The 15,953-nt window shown below is 36.5% G+C and overlaps 1 protein-coding gene across 2 annotated transcripts in view; it reads left to right on the top strand.

Annotated features, from left to right (window-relative positions):
* The window catches only part of kcnh2b (potassium voltage-gated channel, subfamily H (eag-related), member 2b), a 208,998-nt gene that overhangs the window by 181,813 nt on the left and 11,232 nt on the right, over positions 1 to 15,953 (top strand). For both annotated transcript variants that reach the window (XM_026913593.3, XM_034306610.2), the window contains exons 7-9: positions 9,552 to 9,965; positions 14,162 to 14,552; positions 15,463 to 15,662. In XM_026913593.3, the coding sequence (XP_026769394.2) occupies positions 9,552 to 9,965; positions 14,162 to 14,552; positions 15,463 to 15,662 (1,005 nt within the window). The remainder of the gene's footprint in view (positions 1 to 9,551; positions 9,966 to 14,161; positions 14,553 to 15,462; positions 15,663 to 15,953) is intronic.

The raw sequence follows: 15,953 nt of genomic DNA, 5'->3' as shown, positions 1-15,953 counted from the left end.
AACTGACTGAATTTTTCTCAACAATGTTAGCGTGAGATCACTTGAGTGAAAAGTTGACGGTGAGACCATGTTTAAATGCTGCGAATGACTTTTACCTCAGGTTATGAGACAGAGACTGATGTCGAGCACGCTGATAATCAACGTGATATCTCACTTCCCATTGTAAACGTGTAAAATATATTTAAAATCTGCCAGAAATGTTGCTTTTCCATAAGTAGATTATGTTGTAGATGTAGAAGTAGGCTGTAGTTAAAGATTTTGGAATGAAATCTTTAACTATAATTAGCTCCATTTTCACTTTGACTAAAACTTTCTTCTGGTTCTACTTCTGGCTGACATGCATACACATGATAATAAAATTTCTTTATTTTATTTATCTATTTTGGAGAGATAAAACAGAAAAAAGTTTGGTGAATGCACTGATGACATTTTGACAACTGCTGTGACTTTTGTGTGAAAAGAATTTGATATTTTGAATATTGATTCAAGCCCTACGACTAAATTATTTATCATGGTATCAAAGCTAGAGCTGCCAAAATAACCAGCTATCCAGACCTTGTATAATATGGACAGGTCCTAGGCTTCAGTCCCAGACATTGTTTACAGTAGAAATAGATGCCTCTGAAATTTTTATGTGTCCCATTACTGTGAAATGGATCTCTGGGGAAACTTTGGGTCTCTTGCACAATATGTACATCTGTGCACACGGGGCCCATGAAATATTGAGTCTGTTGATGGTGGCTCTGTACCAGCATTGCTTTCAGTTTAAACAGCTGAATTAAATAGTTGCGGTCTGCACACTGGACTGATTATGTGCCTAGGATGGATTTTGCAATGATGCTTGAGACTGCAGAATGCAAAGAACTCTTGAAAGGTGGTTGGTGTATTTTTTGGCAAATAGTCCAAAAGGTTTGGGGTGTTTTTTTGTCTAGACAATTTAAAATTAAATTAACAGAAATGATATACAGTATATAAACATCACTTTCTTTAACATAATGCTTATGGTCCCTGAAGTAAAACCATTTACGCTGGTAGATAAATATTATAGTATTTATCTACCAGCGTAAATATTTCTGGAGAAAGCAAATATACAGGTATATATTAAGATACCAAAAGAAATTTCTGAACCCATTTAAAAAGGCATAAATCAGTGTAAGTGCAAGCTATTAAACTCAATGGTGCACATTTTATTTGTGCTGTCAGTTGCCTACTCATACAGAGGAACCCATAATGGCTCTACTTATCATAGTAAAGCCCTCCTAGGGACAAAGCATTAACTTCACAAGCGCTTATTGTGCATATCTGTGTCTGAAATCAGGACATGTCTTACGCACTGGAGTCAGAGACAGGAGCTATTAATAAATCAAAAGAAACTTTTAAGGTATTCCTGAGCTAGCAAAGAGCATTCTTATTAAATTGGTCAAAGTGATTACATCATTATGCTATTTGAATGCCTTTTAACTAGTTCCTTCTTTGAGGTAGAGCTCCTCCTTTTTTCTAAGAGGTATGGCTTGTTGGAGGTCTCTAGAGGTTGTTTGTCGGTCATGTTCATAATAGTTTTTTTTTCGTGTTTCCTGTAATTTTAGCATGCTGTGTGGCTCTGTGCCAAATCAATCAGAAAGTGTGAAAAGGAAATGGCCCAGGACAGAGAAAGTTAATCATCAGGTGGACTGAATATACTCTTTATAATGACATAAATGGAGTTCCAGCTAAAAACAGGATTGTCCTGAAACTGTAGCTCAGTGTCAGAAACACTAGTTTGGCCCATTTTCCATATTTTAAACTGTAATTTGATTTGAAACCCCACAGTTAGGTGGGACAAATCTCACATAACTTTTTTTTTGTTAAAAATAAAGAGAGACTGAAATTGAAAAGCTTTGAAAAGCTTTAAAAAGCTTTAATCGGTTGCAAATGAAAGCCCGCAGAATGCTAACCTTATCGAATATAGTAATAATTCAAAACGAGAAGAGTCTGATTTACGAGAGATGATCATCAAAGCCTCCAGTACAAGCAGAGTCAAAGGCATTGTGTAAGAGACCTTGTGATTTTTACCCTTATTACTCTCAGTACTGTCAGTGCTTTTGGACAGAGAAAGTGTTTGTCATTACAAGCTGCTCTGCCATCAAACTCTGATAATGGAGGCTGTCACTCCCTGGGAACGTCTGTGTTTGATGTGCAGCATTTTTGGCACATCTAGAAATGGCTAGAAATAGCAGAAATCAAATCTATATTTCATGACTGCAGTCCCTCTCTCATAGTGTAAGACTGAAAGGGCTTTTTTTGCAGATTGAAAAAAAAAAAAGATATAAAGCTTCAGACCTGGTCATTAAATCCATTATACAGGAGGTAGAGGAGGTTCTTTGAAGCTGACACCTTAGAAGAGATCTAACATGACTTTGCAATAGCATATACTTCAGGATCTTTAAGTTTGAAGGTAATATCAAAGATGGAAGTTCACCACAGATTATGTAATTTTACATTATCATTTTAAATGAAATAAGAAATGCTTTTAGCAAACTCTTGGATGGGTGGCATGATGGCCTAGAGTATCCCTGGTACGATCCTGAGCTTGGGTCTCCACATTTCCATAGGGTTCCTCTGGGTTTCAGTTTTTTTCCCACCACACACACACACACACACACACACACACAAAATGCCAGTAGGTGGATTGACTATGCAAAATTGTCCCTAGGTATGAATGAGTGTGTGAATGTGTGTGTCCATGGTGCCCTGTGATGGACTGGTGTCCCACACAGTGTGTATTCCTTCTTCACACCCAGTTGCAAGCAACCCTGACCAGGATTGAGCAGATACTGATGAATGAGTCAGTGAATGAATGAATGAATGAATGAGCATGTTCGATGAATTATTATTTGCCAAATCAGTAAAAGCACAGTGCTGAGTAATCCTATCAATTTTATTTTGTACATTTTTGTAGTTCAGTGAGAAGCCCTTTTTTTACATTAAAGAGCTAAAAATAATCTGCTGCATCCCTGAAGAAAAGGTTCACACAGGGGTATGGCTTTAACCCAGACTCCCTGCTAGCCTGGGCCTCTGGGAAATGAGATGTGATGAACAGTGAGGGCTGAGACAAGAGTGCTGGCTCTGGCACATGAAGAGAGGAGCAACATTAGGTCAGTGCTCTCATGTCTGGAGCCAGAGAATAGTTTGTTAGATGGGCTAGCAAAGCCGTCAAAGCCTTTAAAAGCTATTGTGCTCATGCTATGTGGATGGAAGTTAAGCCTTTTGGTCTTAAGATGTGATAAAAAAAAAAAAACACCTCCTTTTTTAACCTGCTCTACATGGACTATTTAGAGAAGTATGGAAAACCTCCAGCTGAGGTCTATCACAATAACAGCATGGGGTCTGAAATATTATTAGCATTACCTGGGAATTTAGTTGGGCTAATTTTAAAGAATGTTAATTCGACATTTATTAATATAAAAATCTTGTATCAAAAGAAATTCTTATCAGTACATCCAAAAGTAAGACATTTTCACACATTTCACTCATGCATTGGAAGGTGGGCTACACTGCACTGAAAGCCAGTGTGTGTTTGTGACGTGGTATTTAACACTGCAGCTGTGTTGAGAAAAGCGAGGAGTGAATGAGTCAGAGGGAATTTTAGTCCTGGGGTTAGCGCTCAGTTCCTCCCCTGCATCATGCTCCAGCAGGCCATTAGCCAAATGTGTCAGAGAGGCCATGATTTCACTGTCGCACTTGACCATGCTTGACCCCCAACACCTATTTGCTGGTTTTGCTTTCTAGGGAAAAATGGAATCAAATTCAAAGATGTTATAAAATCATATCATTTCGTATCGCTATTTTAGGGTGATCATGAAATACCTTTTAGTATTTTTCTGATATTTTAATCAATATATCAGAGCCTACTTTCAGACTAAAGGGTTTCTTGAGGGTTATTGGGATGCTTAATGGTACTCGTTTTCTATAGGTGGTTTACTAGAAGCCAAGAAAAATTGTGTTTAGATTTGTAGATTTCTACATGGAACCTCAGAAAAATACTACAAAAAATACTGTTTCGTGTTTTTTTTTGTTGAAAATTAAAAAATAAATAAAATAAAAAAATGAAAACACAGAACAAAAATTTTTTTCTTTTTTTTTTTTTCTTTTTTTTTCATACAGTTGTATAGTAATCATGATTTTCATAGTAAAATAACAAATAGTTCCAAACTAACGTAATAACGTAAATTGGCTTAACACTATAATAAGTATGTATTTTCAGCCGGTTATATTGTGTAAAACAATATTATGAAATTATTAGTATAAAACACTGCCTATGACAATTAAAAGTGTACATGAAGCCATCAAACTTCACATCAGACAAGTTGATCACTTCAGTGTTATATAAATTAAAATAAAGCAATAAGGGCTCCCGAGCCCTTTACCTGAGATCATGAGTGTGAATCCTGATGCCCAGGAGTCACAAGTCAAGAGACCAAAATTTGCCATGCAAGTCATGCCCTCTGGGTGGGAGGGATGGCATACTGTCTCTCCTCTGTCTATCATAGCAACACTAGTTAATTGTGGGTGTCTGTGAGCTCATGTATGCAGAAGATGGCAGATAGTGCTTTCCTGTTTCCCTATTCAGCTTTTGGCTTCATGTGACTCAGAGGAAGCATGTGTTAGCCTTTACCCTTCCCAGTTGTTAGCTGTTGTATGATAGGGGACAGCTGGTGGGTGGATGGGAACAGGCCAAAACCAAATTAGGGAGGAAAAAAAAAAAAAAAAAATAGGCTATGAGAGAGTGTGTGAGTATCACGGGTAAGGGTGTTCTTAGGTACAATGCAAAGTTTTTTTTTATAAAAAAGTGACAAAAATGCAATATGAAAAACCCCAGTGTTCCAGGCAATGTAATTTATTATTAATAATATTTTTAATAAACAATTACTCCATGATGCAATGTAGTTTGTTGACAGCAAGCTTTGGTTGCTAAACAATATATGGTCAGGACAATGGATTACGTGTAAAGGTTTTATTGGTTTAAAACCTAATTAACACACAATTCTGTTACTGTGATGCAGTCAGAGGAATGCATATATTTGAGGATTTTACAACCTGGAATGCAGCTCAGCCAATCAGATAAAAAAGCTATCCGTATTATAATTTTCTTTTTTCCACATATTACTCTTGGTAAAATCTAAAAAAAACTGTTTTATCATTCCCCAATTTATAGCTATTGTACTGTATGTACATATATATAAAATATAAATATATTAGTACAGTTGCATTTTAACACCATAACACCATCAACATTGTTTTAGAAACCATTTTTGTTTTGTATGTATGAAGAATTTAATTGCTGGGGTTTGCTTACTTTCATTTTGTTTGCCATTGATACAGAAACCTCAGTTTGTTTGTCTAGTACACGATTCAATCAAGATTTAGTGTGCTATATACACAGTATGCACGCAGGCTGTATCTGGTTGCCGGGTGCTATATCGATCAACTCGGACATCAGGCTTGATTGACAGATAGGGTTCTACAGTGGTTCAATGCACCATGAGGCTATATTTGGAGAAGAAATTTTCTGGGTAGTTGAAACACCTTTTTATTATTTCAAGCCACATTCAGTCTTTGGAGTAAAAGTGCAGGCAGTGTGTTGCTCATGGCACCTGTTTGGCCTTTTCATGGGTAATCTAGCACCTGTCATCACAGCTGCTGTGTGGAAACACAGAAAAGTCAAAAGCTCTGGACTGGGGGACATTTCTGTCTCCATGAATCACATTTATATAAAGATCGTACTCAGGATTTTTTTCTTTTTCCTTTTTTTTTTTTTTTTTGCTGAGTGAGGGTTGCAAAATAACCGTTTATAAAAACTGCACTCGCGTTAACATTCTGTGAGTCAGTATGAGTAAAACACCTGGTGACCTCTTGAAGAACTTGCACTTGCTTCATCTATCTCACTGCAAAACAGCAAAGATCACACCCTTTTATAAAGGAATGTTGTGCGTCCACATATGGTTTAATAGATTTAGTGGCCAGGTTAATGGATTTACCATTGGGAAGAGCTGATCTGACTTTATAGAAATCATAATGGTTTAATTCAGACATACTTAACAAGCGTGTTGGTGGTAAGGATAGACGTTTCACACATAATTACGATTATAATGCCTTACTAGAAGAATGGTTGATTATTTAAATTGCCCCTGACACTCGTTGAGCCTATTTAACACATACCCTTCAAAGCTCAACTCCTGAGACTGATGTGACAAGAAGGATTTCAGTTTGTACAGGCATGGAGAAAAATTCTTTATCATTTTGCAGAATTATTCATTATTAATTAGAGTGACACTGGGATAAAATACTGTATGGCGACTAAAATATAGCAGTGAGACAGATAGTGATGATATGCTGATGAGTGTGGTCCTGTGCCTATATTTTCAGAAAACTGCATCCAGAAAATAAACAGCTTTCAGCTAATTCACAGTGAGCATGTCTCGATGACACAGCATTCATAACACTCATAACCTGCCAGCAGTCACGCTCCTCTTCACCTCCTCACACTTTCCTGTAACTGTGCTAGGCTCTCAAATGTTGCTTACTACTAAATAATACTGAGAAATGACTAATTTACTATTCAACTTTCAACTTTCTCTTGAAAAATGAATAGATTAGGGATATAGATTTATCCCTAATTGGTGGAGTTAGTCTAGAAAACTACTATGGATATGTTCATGTTTTGATGTTGATCTAAGCATTTAGTAAAATCAGATCATATTGTATTTGTTGCGAAATCAAAATGTTGTTCATATATGGCCATATAGCGAATTCAGTCCTCAGACGGAACTACAGATTTAAGTGCTATTCAGAAGTTACACAAGAGTTGCGCACACAGGGTGGACTGTCAGAGCACAATATAAAAAATATTATGCAAAATAATAGGATGTGCTGGATCAAGTGCTATTTTAGGGGGGGGTAGAATGCATATTGTTAAATTAAATCAAATTTGCAGTGATTCATGAGAAGACTATTCATGCAGCAATATTACTGGCAATATATTACACTACTCTTAGATGTTTTTCTTTTCTTGCCATCTTTTCATTCATATATCATAAAAGACTGTATTAATCTTTTTTATTTTTCATTTTTTAAATTTTCTTGCTTTTATGTTACATTTAAGCAATATTGCACGAGCAAGAGTGGGGTTATACCGAATTTCAGCAAGGCACGAGGCTGTAGGTCGAGGTAATCATAGCTGTATCGATATTCAGTATAACCACAATTGTGAGTGCGATATTGCTTTTATGCAACAGTTTTATAAACAAGAAATTAATATAGAGTAAGTGACATTAAGAAAGCACTCTTGGGATGCTGCTCGACCAGTCAAATTAGTGGACCGGAACTAACTGTTGTATAAGGTATTACATTTGACAGGAAAAATGCTGTCTGCATCTTAGGTCTGCATTTCCTATCCCTGATTTTTTTTTTTTTTTTTTCAGCCTTAAAGGCAATCTCTAATATTTAACATTGGCGGCCTACTGCTACTGAAAAACCCATGACTCTGACATCTCTACTCAAGTAAAATCAAGCAACCTCAAGCAACTACACGCAGTTGATTTGGATAATCTGAATGGGGAGCCCAGAAAATCAACTTAAACATCTGCATTAACTGACTCTGAATACATATAACTTACCCACTGTAAATATTGATATAATTCTGGACTTAATTTGCAGACTCTGAATGCAGCCCATGCTGAGGAGTGACGTTTATGTAAACATTTTTTGCTAAGTCACCAAAGAAAACCAGTCTGCAGATGAAAAGGTTTTGCTAGTTGTGGTGAATGATGGGAGTAAGTGTTGAATGATGCTGTTGACTGTTGAAAGGATGATCATCAAAAAGATGCAGCGTATAGTATGAACGCCTGTGGCGTTCCTTTGTCTGAAACTGCAAACAGTGTCTTTCAAAATTTGTCTTTTAAACAAATGCAAAGAAGACAACTCTCTCAAAAATGTCTATACACAGTCAGGAATAAATGCCCTAAGTTAAATTTGTTATCAAGATTTATGTGCATGATTCAATTTTTTCTTATGAGAGCGTGCACATGAGCATATATTTGTTTTCCCCTAATTTTCTATTCATTTTGTGCTATTCTGCAAATTATTGTTTCGCTCATGCAATCGAGTGGGCATTAATGAATTAGAAAGTCTCTCTCCAATATTTCTTGAGAAGTTCCCTCATTACAGTATATATAGCTGTTTGTAGACAAATAAATGGCTTGTGCAGTGAAACATATCAGAGGGAAAAGGGACAAAGTTATGAGTCAGGATTTTTCCATTAAAGGTTCTCAAATGTTTTACAGCCAAGGACCCGTTCGAGTGTAAAATAGGTTTTATTATTCACAAACCAAAATCGTAATCATTAAGCAGGCAGTGGTGGTACAAACATCAAACATCAAAGTTGCCAAACAGGGTGTAACAAAATAGTAAAGACTTGGATGAGGCTAAGAGGAAAATATAGGTAAGAACTTACACAACTCAAGAGAATGGCAAGACTTTGTTTTTAACCATTGCATGACAATATATATATATATATATATATATATATATATATATATATATATATATATATGTGTGTGTGTGTGTGTGTGTGTATATATATATATATATATATATATATATATAAAATTTTGTTTTACAATAAACCAGGAAGTAGACATGAAACAGGAAATAAGGAGATGACTAGATTTCAGAAGATGGTGACCTCTGCTGGTGAGGAGGAGAATTATTCTGCGCTGTGTGATCATACATTTATTTCATGAACATTATTTAAATATGCGCAATAATATTTTGTCTATTTATTTGTCTAATATATACAGTAATATTTTGTCTTTTCACTGACAGAACACGTTAGGTCCAACTTGTTATAGGCCAACTTGTTTTTGAGATTTGGATTAAACCCATGCAATTCAATTGACCAGTCAAATGTGGTCAGAATCTGAATTTTGTCAGATTGAAGAGATTAAGAGATTCATAGTGTTGACAGTGAGAATGTGAAAAGATCTCCATCTTAATATGTTTACTTTACTGTTTTCATTTAGTGTTATAACACAAAAACATGCTGTCTATGTGGCATAATGTCATTTCGCTATATACACACTTCAACAGTTTGAGGCAGTTCGGTTCCACAGGCAGCTGTTGTGTATAATTTTTTATGAACACATTTTTCAAAATGCACATTATATACTCTAGTATTGTGTATGTGGTATGGAGTTCAAAGACTAGTTAACTAGTCAAGTAATGCATTCACTAGTTATCACTGAAGGGAGCTGTTTACTAGTCAAGACTCCTTTTTAAATTACACAATACTAGAATATATAATTATGCCACATTATTAATAAAAATTAATAGTTGTGCAATCCCTAGGATATGGTGGTATTGTGAGGTTATCAAATAAATCTTTGAAACTAGTTTCAAAGGCCATGAACAAAGTTGTTTTTAAATACTAATGTAAGTGGCTTTCCAAAACAATTACATTTACATCAATAATGATCATCTTTGCCTTAAAACCTTGCCAACTTGTGTTTCCACAGGTGCTGTCCCTAGGCGCTGACGTCCTTCCTGAATACAAGCTCCAGGCGCCACGCATCCACAAGTGGACCGTGCTGCACTACAGCCCCTTCAAGGCTGTGTGGGACTGGCTGATTCTGCTGCTGGTGATCTACACAGCCATCGTAACACCATACAGCGCCGCCTTCCTGCTCGGCTCGGAGAAGGAGAATGATACCTGCACATACTGCAAGCCGCTCAACAACGTGGACCTCGTCGTCGACATCATGTTCATCATCGACATCCTCATCAATTTCCGCACCACTTATGTCAACGCCAATGACGAGGTGGTGAGCCACCCACTGCGCATCGCTGTGCACTACTTCAAAGGCTGGTTCCTCATTGACATGGTGGCCGCCATTCCCTTTGACTTGCTCATCTACGACAATGGCGAGGAAGTGAGTGCACCTTTAACTCCCAAACCGATCGGTGATGCAGGCTTATGTTCCTCAATCTCATAACTACATTTTTTTCAGTTTCATTATAATTACTAAATAATAAAATTAGTTACAGACAGGGGTGGAAAATATTTGAGTAATATTTGAGTTTTTGTATAATACTCAAGTATTATTAAAATTATACTTTTATTTAATTATATTTCCAAAAAAGAAACGCACCTTTTACTCCTTACATTTTTATTTAGACCTTCAAAGTTCTCATTGCAACTCTCAAAGGTCTTTTCTTCTCTCATCCAGGCAATGACTGTATGCTATACATCGGTCAAATGGGTTCAGTTTAGCATCCAGTCATTTCAGTTTAGCATCTAATTAAGCTCATCAATGTAGCAAACTGTCAAGACTTGTGCCAATTTATCATTTTGACTGACCTTCTCATGCTACACAATGTAGACAGCACTATAGCTATCAGTGTGCTGAAAATACATAATCCACTGAACTGCAGTTTTGAAATTGAGGATGAGCACCCCTGGCCCTAACTCAGGAAAATCTTTCAATATGCTGGAGTAAGCAAAGACTCTCATAAAACTTTGCCTTCCTATAAGGCGTGAGCTCTGTCTAAGTACAAATAGTACATTGAGTTAAGTTTAGGTGATTTGCTTATATTAACTGGATTCGTTTAACTAAGCATCAAGGTTCAAGGTTCTTTATTTGTCACATACATTACATACATGTGATGTATTAATGTAGTGAAATGTTTTTCCTTAGTGCCTCATCCCACAGTGCAACAGTGATACATAGTAAAACAGAATATAATAAAAGCAGAATATAATAAATGTAGAATAGAATAGAGAAGTATAACAAACGTCAAAGACGGGCAAGGAGGAGGCGGGAACCGAGTGAACGTAAATATAACGTTTAATCATAAACAACATAAACATAACGTAAAACACAAACACAAAACACGCATGCATCTCTCTCTCCCCCTCGGCGTCTCCAGCCGCTGCTTTATCCTTCTCTCCCACTGATTAGCCACCGCAGTGCCAGGCGTGCGTCCTCACAGCCTGGCCCCTCCCTCCTCCTCGTCACACTAAGTTAGCCTGTTTTCTTCGCAAATGCCAGGTTAGACTAGTATTCCAGTAGCTAAAATAATTAGCTAGGCAGCAAGTTAAATTCAAGTTAAATGCTGAATATTGCAGACTTACAAAGATTTAATGATATTTTCATATAAAACAGTGTAGTTGCTTTAACACAAAAATCATTTTGTGTGAAAAAGATTTAGATAATATAAAATTATCTAAAATAATTTTAATCTAAAAATTACTTTTCACATGAAAACTTGACATTAACTTAATTCTGTCAGTTAAAACATGTACTTTTGACTTTTTTAATACTTAAATACAAGTGAAAGTAATGGCTGGATATTTCCACTTTTAAGTGAGTAAGATTTTGAGTCATGTAACTGTACTTTCACTTAAGTCTAATTCCTCAATACTTTGTCCACCCATAGTTACAGAATCATATGCTTTATGACAAATAACTGCAATCAATTTAAATAATAACCCAGGTTTAAGGGATTTCTATTAATTAGCTTTTGACATGTTTTTTTTTCTGCTATGTGCATTTCAGCTATGTATAACAGAATGCATGGTTGCTATGCTTACAGAATACATAGAGAAAGTCCAAGAAGGTGATGATTAATAACCTCTAAAACTCCGAAGAGGTTCAGACTTACTTTCTTCCCTCTTATAACTACAGAACCTTTCCTGTAGTTTCACTGTACTTACTGAATAATTCATAGTAGTTACTATATAAAAGGAGTGTAATGTAATGCAGATATCTGTATCTGCATTAGTATTTCGATTTAAACCTGAAGCAGTGTGGCCTAAAGTGGAAGGGTGTTTTTTTTTCTTTTCTTTCTTTCCTTCTCTTTTTGTGTTGATTAAATATGACAGTGTGCCAGCACTGTCAGCACGGTCTGTGAATTCTGACAGTTCCTCAACCTCAGCTACATCACTCAAGTTCATAATTGGTTTCAACTAGAAATGTGTCCAGGACTTTTTTTTTTTCTTGCTCATGAGCCTCATACTTGAGTTTGTATTTTTATTTGTTTAGAGCCCATTATCTGTTCATTCTGAATAACATATTCATATTTGGTTAAATACCTATTGTATAATAATATACTTTAAGTTGAATAATTAAATGTTAAACCATTTAATTATTGAGTGGATTAGACCATGACTGATTACGGCAACATCGAGTTTTCTCCTTGTACGCTTTTCTTGTCTGTGATCTTGATGGATAAATCAACTAGATTGTTGTAAGGGAAGAATTTCAGCTTTTAATGCCAATGCTGCACATATTTGTGCCCTGAGGAAGAAAACTAGGCTACATGCCAAAAGTGTAATCTATTTGAGATTTATTTTTATTTTATTGATATAATGACCTTTGTGATATGTGTAATCACTAGGAATGAACATAGCTCTGTGTCAACACGTAGAATGTAGGAGAATATTTATGTCACATAGTATATCACCCAACACGCATCAGTCACAAAGGGCATAACTCTCCCTGTCACTCTCAGTCTCTCTCCCTCTCTCTGTCTCTCCCTCTCTCTGTCTCTCCCTCTCTCATTAAGTTTATTTATTTCTCCTGGAAAACTTTAGCCTATAATTTATTTTCCATAACCTCATAAATGTATTGAATGGTTCTAAATTTGTAATGTGTGGTGGTTGTTGTCAGGACACAAATGTGTATACTCAGCATGTAATTTATTAGGGGCACTCTAACAATCAAACTCGTAGTCCAGAGCGTTAGGTTAATACACAGCCAGACAGGGTTAAGTGAGGAAAAAGCATAATCACAGTGCAAGAAAACAGACAATGATCAAGCCTAGGATAATATTAAGTATATGGAAACAAGTACTAGGAAAACAAGGCTTGGGATAAGACTTTCTAACAATACATTAGTATAGTAACAGCTAATTCACAGGGACTTGTATGGCAGATGCTCCACATAATAAACACATTTTAAAATGCATGCTATTTAACAAAGAAAACTATAGTTGTTGATATGGTGAAGATTTCTGGTAGGAGACAGTTATGTAACATTTATGGACATTGTTTCTCGAAACATGAGGATAAAGCGACTGTTTATACTGTAGCTGCTAATGTAAATGATTGCAGGAACTAACATGTCTCATGGATGTTCCATAGCAAAAATGTAACTATAAGCAGTTGAAAAGCATGATGAGTTGCCCATGAAGTAAATAAAAATTGTAAGCAGTGCCATGGGAACCACAAATGAGAACTAGGGACATCAAAATTGTACAAAATGTTGTTGATTCTCAAGTTGATATTTATATATCTATAATATTTTCAGTTTGCTCTTTTCAGAGATTAACAGTACTAAAAAGAGTTTGTAATTTGTAAGAATTGTACCGTATACACAGGCAGTGATTTTTTTTATTGACAGCATTTATTCAGTTTCAGCTATTATGATCAAAAGTGACAACAAGCCTACCTGATTTTCACTGTACTAATAACAATGTATATTTAATTACAATTTATAGTAATGTGTCTATTTGCAGTTCTATTATGCAAGCTCCCTCGACAAAACTTAGATGCATCCTTCCATAGCAGAACCATATTGTACAATGTCAGTAGCGTAAAAGTGTTGGTAGTCTCTGAGGTTACATTTTGTGCTTTATGTCCAAACAGAACAGAAATATTGACTATCTCATGCTCTAAAATGACAGCTGTGACTTGCTCGACAAGCCTGATGGAACACTCGGCCACTTTGACTCGCCTGGAAAATCAATGGGGCTGAATCTCATAGAATTATTTGAAATGGAAGACCAGTTAGAGCAGAAGACCTAAAACTGACATAAACTATTAAAACTTTGGTGGTATCCTTGCCTGACTGGATTGGCACTGTTATTAAGGCAATGGGAGGCATAACCATGTAACAGATGTAGCTTATAAACTAGCTATCTAAACCATGATGACAATAAAAACTTTTCAATGACAGCCTACTCAAACTTTTTCAGTGTCTGTTTTGTAGCAACTATGCCATTACTTCAGTCAAGTACCTGAATTAATTTCATATTTGTTTGAGTAGCATTTTAATTGTGCTGTTTTTCATCCTGACTTGAACGTCTTTATTAAGTCTGAATCTTTTCCTCTTTCTTTGCCTTCAAGACAACCACTCTAATAGGTCTCCTAAAGACGGCGCGGCTCTTGAGGCTTGTTCGAGTGGCCCGGAAGTTGGACCGCTACTCAGAATACGGTGCAGCTGTGCTCTTCCTACTCATGTGCACTTTTGCGCTCATCGCTCATTGGTTGGCCTGCATCTGGTACGCCATTGGAAGTGTAGAACGCAGCGGTGCCATCGGCTGGCTCCACACGCTAGGGGATCAGCTCGGGAAACCCTACAATTACTCCGTTGTCAACTCAGGACCCAGCATTAAGGACAAATATGTGACTGCCCTATATTTCACCTTCAGCAGCTTGACCAGTGTAGGATTCGGCAATGTTTCACCCAACACTAACTCAGAGAAGATCTTCTCCATCTGCGTCATGCTAATTGGATGTGAGTATCAGTGATATAAATTCATTCTGTCTGTTATTCTGGGCAAAAATGTGGATATTTTATTCATAAATAAAAACTTTTCATGTTTCAGAAATCAAACACAATAAAATTTGTTACTTTACATATCTCAGCTTGTTAGGAAGCTAAGGTCAGAGTGCAGGGTCAGCTGTTATATGCTGCCTCTGGATTAGAGAGGGTCGAGTGCCTTGCTCGAGGGTTCAACAGTGTCAGCTTGGTGGTTCTTCGGCTTGAACTGTCATTCGTTTAACCAGAACAATATAAGGGAGACATGTTTTAAAATATCTGTGTAGTGCGTACCATTGGAAACACTCACATCATTGACATTTAAAGATTACTACTTTTTTTAGCTTGCATTAACTACTGTAGTGTGTCATTGGGAGAGCAACATTTTAATATTTTTCCTAATACGGTATATGTTGTGATGTTTCCTGTGCCATAAGGATTTTTTCAGCGGTTTATAAGACAGCATGTGATGTTTAAGAGCAAGCGTTCACGAAAAGCACTGCACTGTCTTCATTAAGTTCATAATTAAAAGGTGGTCACATTTTCTTGCTATGTTAATGCTGTTTTATTTCTTTTGGAATATATAGAAAGTATAATGCTTTAGGTCAGGTTAGATTTCTCTTGTTGCGACAATACTTTTGTATGCGCCTGAATGACCGTGATTATACAAGTGCTGCATTCATATCCTCATTCCTGTTAGAACATCTCTCTCTATTCTAAACAACTAACCCCTTGAGGGATTATGTCATGTGAATTGTGTTTACATAGTTGTGGTGTATTGAAAGTAGGAAGAACAAAGTTTGAATAACCTGCCAGACAGTCTGGTAATTGAAATGGCATGATCTGTCTATGAGCTATGCTTAATTATTCAAATATATCTTTCTAGCCCTCATGTATGCCAGTATCTTTGGGAATGTGTCAGCCATCATACAGCGGCTGTACTCAGGTACGGCACGCTACCACACTCAGATGCTTCGGGTCAGAGAGTTTATTCGCTTCCACCAAATCCCCAACCCACTCAGACAGAGACTGGAGGAATATTTCCAACACGCCTGGTCCTACACCAACGGAATTGACATGAATGCAGTGAGTCACACACACACAATCAAATAAGTGCTATTAAGTGTTTGGTTTGTTGTGATAATCAGATAAATGCTTGATAATATTACTATAATTTGCTTTGTAGTTTAGAAGGATGACTCAGTGTTTCGCTGCACCATATGAACTAATAACCTTAGAATAAGTTTCCTCTCCACTTGCAGCTTGCATTCTTTGTTTCAATTCATAATACTGTTTTACGACATTGAATTTTTTTCCATATCAAACATACAGTAAGCAAGATGGGCCAGACTGGATCTGGGTGCTGTGATTACTGTT

Source organism: Pangasianodon hypophthalmus, chromosome 1 (genome assembly GCF_027358585.1).
Source record: "Pangasianodon hypophthalmus isolate fPanHyp1 chromosome 1, fPanHyp1.pri, whole genome shotgun sequence".
NCBI classification, from domain to species: domain Eukaryota; kingdom Metazoa; phylum Chordata; class Actinopteri; order Siluriformes; family Pangasiidae; genus Pangasianodon; species Pangasianodon hypophthalmus.
The sequence above is the reverse complement of the archived record's forward strand: the minus strand, read 5'-3'. Positions and strand labels throughout refer to the sequence as shown.